The 7,736-nt window shown below is 46.4% G+C and overlaps 1 protein-coding gene across 1 annotated transcript; it reads right to left on the bottom strand.

Moving 5' to 3' along the window:
* Positions 1 to 338: 338 nt before the first annotated feature.
* On the bottom strand, positions 339 to 7,608 carry LOC142970803 (uncharacterized). The gene is made up of 2 exons (XM_076111237.1): positions 7,305 to 7,608; positions 339 to 6,906 (listed from the first exon to the last, which is right to left on the bottom strand). The coding sequence occupies exon 2, from the start codon at positions 6,501 to 6,503 to the stop codon at positions 339 to 341; it is 6,165 nt and encodes a 2,054-aa protein (XP_075967352.1). The 5' UTR covers positions 6,504 to 6,906; positions 7,305 to 7,608.
* Positions 7,609 to 7,736: the final 128 nt, after the last annotated feature.

Raw genomic sequence — 7,736 nt, 5'->3', positions numbered from 1 at the left:
ACGATCTCGACGGTACTTCCTTGTCCAATTTTCGGACCGTATTTTCTGCGAACCTGTGTGTTACTGCGTCTCTGGTTATATACCTCCAGGCAGATTGGTTCCGCCCTGCTTTCCCTCCGAACACTCACACAGTCAGTATCAATCCCTTTACTAACGGCTTCATTTATTATTTTATTTACCATTAGTTTAAATTCCTTTCCGTTATCTATATTGTTTCTCTCTACATAAAAGAAAACCCCTGTTTGACTTGACACCTCCCACTCGATCTTCCCATGGAACCACTGGGCAGATCGCCAGCTTCAAAGGCAAACTTTGTGGTCCCACTTTGGTGCTCTTGATCATCTTGAGATGCTGTCCTGACTTGACTCCATCTGTTCCTCAGCAGGTAGTAAGACAATCAACCGCCTTACGTCTCTGTGAAGGATGGTAGCTTGGGCCTCTCCTTTCTGCTTGTCCAACGTTCGATGATTTGCTCTGGCCTTTAGAGCTTTCGTCACAGGAGCATGGTAACTTGGAATGATTCTGACGTTGACGTCCCTAACGATGCCTTTAGTGTCAGGATTTGTACTGATGACCCTGCCAAGCTTGAATTGCCCCCTCAGTGCATTTTGGTCACTTAGCCAGACAATGTCCCCAACAGCAACGTTTCTCTCTGCAGTGTGCCACTTGTCTCTTACAAATAGATTGGGACCAGCGAGCTGGCTCCAATTCTTCCAGAACCTGGTCACCTCTGACTGCATTGCTCTGAGTCTTTTGTAGGGGTAGCTGGAGAAGTCAAAAGTTTTGAAATCACCACTTTGAGATGCCCGGCCAAGAAGGAGCATGTTGGGTGTGATATATTGAATACAGTCTTCCCGGCTCTGTATCCTGGCGTCGATTGGGCGCTCATTTGCCAGATTGGCTGCTATGTGAAGAGTTGTCTGGAACTCGCTGTAACTGAGCTCAGACTCCTTTCCAAGACTCTGAAGCGCTTTCTTTACAATTCGTACAGCAGCTTCCGCAGCACCATTCCTGTGTGGAGAATCGGCTGGGTGGATTTTCCACATCCACTCTGTCCCGTTCTTTGCCGCTGTCTCCTCAAGAGCTGCATTGCTTAGGCCATCCAGGAATCTGTAAAGCTCCTCCAAGACTGGTTTTGCTCCAATGAAATTGGTGCCTGGATCTGACCAGATCTTTCTTGGGTGCCCCCTGAGTGCCGTGAACCTTTGGTAGGACATCAGGAACCCTTCGGTTGATAGAGTATTTACTAACTCTGTGTGGATGGCTCTACTGGCCATGCAGCAAAAGACCACCCCCCAGACTTTTAGTCTCACTCTTTTCTTTACGTCATCTCTTACGTGGTATGGTCCGAAAAGGTCTACTGTTGTGAACTCAAACAGTGCAGCAGGTTCTGTTCGTTCTGGCGGCAAATCACCCATTACTTGTTGACATTTCCTTGCTTTTGCCTTCCTGCAGATCATGCACCCATCAACAATTTTTTGGGCGATCCTCCTTCCCCGTATGACCCATGCTCTCCTTCTCATCTTGAGCAGGGTTCCGGCCACTCCGTCATGACTTTCACTGTGGGCCTCCCGAGCTAGCAGTGTGGACACCCATGCGTCATAGGGTAAGATAGGGACCCCAACTTGATCTTCTTTAAAGATTTGCACTCTGCCACCACAAACCAATAGCCCAGAGTCTCCCTCTTTATAGACTACCAGTCTGTTTGTCGTGGTGCTTGGGAAGGTTGTGCCCTCTTGTGCTGCAAGAAAGATGTCTCTCTGGGCATCTTCTCGTTCTCTTATTGAGACAACTCCTGCTAAAGAAACTGCCTCCCACTTTGAACTCTTCAGGGCTTTCTTTTGTCCAATGAACTTTTTTGCTGCTCTCCAGATCCATGCAATCGCTTTGACAAGTCGGGTTAAACTGCTGAACCTCTTGACATCGACAAGGCCTCGGATGGCTGACCCTGCAGGTGGTCTCCTTTGTTCAGTTTGTGCCTGGTTCTGATTTTGTTCTGCTTCCTTTGCCTTGGCTCTCGTCAGCGCAGCAACAAATGCTTTCTTTTGCAACTTGTTAATGCTTTCTCTGGCAGCGGTTGCTAGTTCCTTAGCCGATTTGATTGGCCACTCATTCACTGGCAAACTTAGAAACTTTGGTCCATTTTGCCACTCTGAGTCCTCATCCAGGTCTTGAGGGTTGGCTCCTCTGGTGATTATATCAGCAATATTTTGCAGACCAGGGATCCACCACCAGTCTTGGATCCTTGTGCCGTTTTGAATTTCTCCAATCCGATTTGCAAAGAATGTTTGATAGCCATAGCTTTCTCGCTGTACTGCACCAAGGACTGTTTGGCTGTCGATCAAATGGTACCACCGCTCAACTTGGATTCGGCTGTGTAGCTCAAAGTACCTTCTTAGCCGTGAGGCAAACACAGCTCCACAAATCTCTGCCTTGACAGCATCACCTTTGCAGTCCAAGGGAGTTAATTTTGCTTTAGACTCCACCAGCCTAACAACTGGGCCCTGGTCTGAGTTCCACCTTAGGTACATCACTGCTCCATAGGTATGCTCGCTTCCATCGGAGAACGTGATTGCCCAAGGTTTCTCAATGTAGCATGGAGGCGTTAATGCTCTGGTGAACATGACTTTGCCAAGTTGGATGTACTCTTCGAATAGCTTAATTGCATCCTCCCTGAGGTCGTCTGAGAGTGCTGTGTCCCATGTGTCCTTGACATGACATCTTTCGCTCTTTGCCTCTTGGAACGCCCTTCGCACCAGAATAGCTCCCTTTTGCTTAGCAGGAGTTACCAGGCCGACTGGGTCAAAGAGCCCTGAAACTTGGCTGAGCAGTTCTCTTCGCGTCAGGGGATTTGGTATCTGATCTCCGACTTGTCCTTGATGAAGGTCCTGGCCAATTCTCATCTTTTTCTTTCTTTTCGAGAAATTGATTGCGATCCTGACATGGAGCTTGTCCTCTTCGACCATGTAGCCCAGGCCGAGCGCCTTATTGTCATCATCGCTCATTTGGTTTGGCAGGACCATGGTCTTCGCCTTGGTCCTCTCTAACTTGTCCTTCCAACCCATCCTCCCACTTTGCCCAGAAAAGACCCACGGCTTGAGCTCAAAACCTCCAGCTTTCAAGATCTGCTTTACATTCGCTGTGATGGTTTTTAGCTGGTCCAGATCATTGTGGGATGTGAGAATGTCATCAACGTAGCTGTCTTCTTGTAGCACCTGACGCTCCTCGTTGAGGTGGGTGAAAGGAGTGAGGTTAGCAGTCTCGCGCATTGCTAGCTGTGCAATGCACCCTGCCGGTTTGTCGCCGATGTTTACTCTCGTGATTGCATATTCTTCCAGCTCTTCATCCTCCGAGTCTCGCCAGAGGAATCTATGAAGGTGTACTTCCCGGTCCTCCAACCAAACAGAGTTGTACATCTTTTTTATGTCACCCAGGGCAGCATGTACTCCACACCTGAATCTGAGAAGGACAGCACGAATCTGGTTGAGGACATCTGGACCTTTCATTAGCAGGTCATTCAAGCTCACACCTCTGAACTTCTGACTGCTGTTCCACACAAGTCTTACTGGGGTTGTGACAGAGTGTGGGTTAGGAGCTATAAGGTGACTCACATACCACACTGGCCCATTCCAGCTGTCTATTGCGTCCTTGGACAGTTTGATTGCAGCTCCTCGGTCAACCATGTCCTGCACTTGAGCGGCATAGGCAACCCTCCACTCTGGTTCCTTGGCTAGCTGTCTTTCTGTCCTGAGAAACGTAGCCTCCACTGTTCTTTTATTGTTTGGCAGAGAGGCTGGATCCTCTAACCAAGGATATCGGGAGTGCCAATGTGGTTCCTCGCTGTGGTTATCACCTGTGACATAGGTGAGGCCTTCCTTTACTATTTCGAGTTCCCTCTCTTCAGCAAGAGTCATTTCTTTGCCACCTGGCTGGCATTTTCCACAGCGACAACCCCCACATTTTGGCTCACATGCTGCACCAATACTGTCCCATTTCCACCACTCAAGGAAGTCCTTATTGGTGGTTGAAGTACTTGACTCCTGAAGCTTGGTGGCAACCTGTCTGCCTGGTAGAAGTCTTACTGGTGTCCTGCTAGTGAGCTCCTCGTACCTTACAGCCGCTGCTCTCATTGACCTTGCAAAGTGTGTCTTGGACATGTGGGCTGACACAGTGAGTTCCTCAAAGAGGTCTGGATGCGTTCCACCGACCGTCTTTCCAAGTGGTCCGTCCCACAGTACGAGATTTCCAACAGCTTTGGTTCTTTGTGGTGCTAGTTGACCTTCTCTATGACTTATGAGCAAATTTATTTCTTTGGGTCTCACAAGTTCATCAAGTGGTATGTCTGGGAAGAATTTGTGCAGCTGCTCCGGAGTCACATTTTTGTGGATATTTGCAATGCTGTCCAGTCCATAGCAAACCAATTGATGGGGTTTGAGAGTGCCCTTGGAAGTCTTTACTCTGATCTTTAGAAGATACCGTCTTGTCTCCACACGAACCTTCATCCCTCCAACTCCATGGACGACGAGAGTCATTTCCTCGCTCCTGAGGTTCAGTCTGCTTGCAGCCTCGTGGGTTATATAATTTGTGTCTGAAGCCAAATCAATTAATGCTCCGATTTTTTGTCCAGCATTGGCTGTGACCTCGAGAAGCATCATAATTACTGGTAGCTCTTGCAGTCCACTTTCCACCAGAAGGCTTGGTTGATCTTGTACAGTGCTGAAGGCTCTTGAAGCAGTGTTGGAAAAAACATCCCGGCATTGTTTTGCCAATTCTGGTGAAAGTTTGTTGAAGAACTCCTCTTGATTATCTGTATATTTCCTCCTGGCTTTCTCCCCCTCTGGGCCATATCTGTGACTTTTCTGACTCATGCTGTTTCTTTTCACCTCAGCATTGGGGCACAGGTAGTAGTGATGCCCAGGAGCATGCTCATCTTTGCAGCCTTTGTTTTTACACAGAAAGTCAGTTTTGCAATATGAAGAGTCATCATGAACCTCAAGACACCTTCTGCATGCTCCCAACTTTCTTACTGCAGCCTTTCTCTCTCCCAGCTTCAGTGCGCGAAATTGTCTGCAAAAGTAGAGCTTCTTCCTATGCTTTCCATCACCACAGACTACACACCCTAAATGGTCATCGTCTGATTTGGTAGACTTGGTTCTTGCATGTCTTGGCTCCCAACTGGTCTCTTTTCTACTTGGCTCCTCATCCTTCAGTTGCTCGAGCTGCTCATATATGCTTTCTTGCTCTTTGAGGAATGTCAGGAGGCTGTCAAATCGATTCTCTGGTGCCACTGCATTTGTCCTGTCAGTGACATAGACCAGCCACTCCTTCTTCAGAGTTTCTGGAAGTTTGCTTTCAATTGACCTTGTTACCAGAGGGTTTCTGATTGCGCCTGCGTCTCCAAGATCGTTCAAATCTTGAAGCGCCTTCTCCACAGCTTGGATTAATTCCACTATCTTCCGTGGCTGATGACTTCTGACAGCTGGCATTCTCTGCAACTCCTCCACTATTTCAATGGCAATAGCAATTTGATTGCCGTAGCGGTTCTCTAGGACTCGGAAAATATCACCTGCAGTGGTATAGGTGGTAAGGTGAAGGTCTCTCGTGACTTTGTCATCCAGACTGTCCAATAGTTGAAACTTTTTCACCTCCCTTGAACCGGTCGGCTCACCCTGCTTCTGGAGTGCTTCCCAGTCTTTTTTCCACCTATGGAAGTCACGTTTATTTCCAGTGAACTTTGGAAGGGCTGTAGGTTTCAGTCTGATGGTGGCTGGCATGGGGTAGTTTGAAGTCATGGCCCCAAGTGATCTTTCAGCATCCTCCTTTCTTCTAGCCTGTATGTAGTCCACCTTTCTGGAGACCAACTTTGGAAGGAGGAGTTGAAGTCCTTTTAACTGGCCCTGAAAGTCCTCTTGCTCACTTTTGGGGATCCATAGTTTCCACCGACTGTGCACCTCCTTTGCGGTCTTTACCAGTCCTTGCAGGTGGTTAAGCATGAATTCATATGCCTCCTGGTTACCATCGGGCCGCACAGCAGCAGCACGGTCACACTCGCTCTCTGCTGCCTGTAATGCTGTTGACAATTCACTTCTCCCAAAGTTGACCCAAAGTGCTTGCTGAATCAGACTTCTGGTCTCCTTTACTTTCATGTCACACTCATTGGAAGTCCTCTCTAGGTCAGCAGTTTGCTGTTCAGTTAATACAGCATATTCATCTGTATCCAGCTCCGCCTCCAGTTCAGCAATGAATCCAGCCTCCACATCTTCGTTTGCTCCCATGACTTTCTCAGCTTCGATTTTAAGCTTATTGAAACTGTCTCTGAGCTCCTCCTCAGACATGTCCTCATGAGTCCTGGTAATGCTGTTGACCAGACGTGTAAACAATCTTTTTGCTGTAGTTCGCTCCACCTTGAGTTGTTCGACTGATTTCCCAGTAGCTTGATCCGCCATGTCTAATTTCAATCTGCAGGTTGATTTCAGGCAAGATGGTAATACTCTTGTTTTCATGTATCTTTAGTTGATTGTCTTCCTTCCCCAGGATTCCAGTTTATTGCTCCTGCTGTTCCAGCTCCTGGTTTATTCAGACTTTCCAGTTCCCCGGTCTAGCCGGTTTTTTACTGTCAAGTTCCCCGTTTTTTACTGTTAAGTTAAGTTCTTAACGTCTGCATTTTCCCCACTTGAAAAGGATCGAGTCCACCTGAAGGGTCCCAACTGGATTCCACTCAGAAACCAAACAACTTTTTCTTTTTCCTCCCTTTATTTTTGGTAGGTTCAGTTCAGTTCAGTTCAGCACGCCACTCAGTTCAGTTAGCCACTTAGTTCAGTTAGCTTAGCACCTCTAGCCTTTTGGCTTTAGCACTTTTAGCACTGTTAGCACTGCTCAGTTCATTCAGTCAATCAGGTAAAAAACCTTTAAATAGAAAAGAAACAGAACCCATATTAAATACACAAATTAATTTACACAGGCAAAGCTTTCATGATAGCTTGATTAAATAAAGCACCAGTGTCAAATCCTATAATCTAAAAATGCCTTGATATTAATAACTACAGTTAATGTTATATCATGTATATTTACAATCCCATCAGTGAATAATTTAACCTCTTATTACAAGTTACCGCAACCAGATAAAACACATTTGTGGGCAGTCAATCATTAAACAACAGCATTCCAAACAAAGGGTTATCTGTGTATGCAGCTGTGAAGATCGCTGTGGCGTGATGCTAATGCTAATGCTAAAAAACTGGTCGGCAGTTCTCTTCACATCAGCTTCAAAGTCTCAGTTATTTGTGCAGTGTCAGCTCCCTTACCGGCTGCCTCTCCAGACCTTTCCGACTCGTCAGTCATGCAGTGACGGCCGCAGATCTCCACACGATACGATCTCGACGGTACTTCCTTGTCCAATTTTCGGACCGTATTTTCTGCGAACCTGTGTGTTACTGCGTCTCTGGTTATATACCTCCAGGCAGATTGGTTCCGCCCTGCTTTCCCTCCGAACACTCACACAGTCAGTATCAATCCCTTTACTAACGGCTTCATTTATTATTTTATTTACCATTAGTTTAAATTCCTTTCCGTTATCTATATTGTTTCTCTCTACATAAAAGAAAACCCCTGTTTGACTTGACAATATCTATATATCTATATAGATCTATATAGATATGTAGATCTATATAGATCTATATCGATCTATATATATAGATCGATATATATAGATCGATATATATAGATCTATATATATA

This window comes from Anarhichas minor, unplaced genomic scaffold (genome assembly GCF_050575085.1).
Source record: "Anarhichas minor isolate MPS153535 unplaced genomic scaffold, ASM5057508v1 ptg000044l, whole genome shotgun sequence".
NCBI lineage: Eukaryota > Metazoa > Chordata > Actinopteri > Perciformes > Anarhichadidae > Anarhichas > Anarhichas minor.
This window is presented reverse-complemented; position numbering and strand designations above follow the sequence as displayed.

Coding starts and splice junctions, on each gene's coding strand:
- LOC142970803 (XM_076111237.1), bottom strand. CDS start 6,503: ATGAAAACAAGAGTATTACCATCTTGCCTGAAATCAACCTGCAGATTG.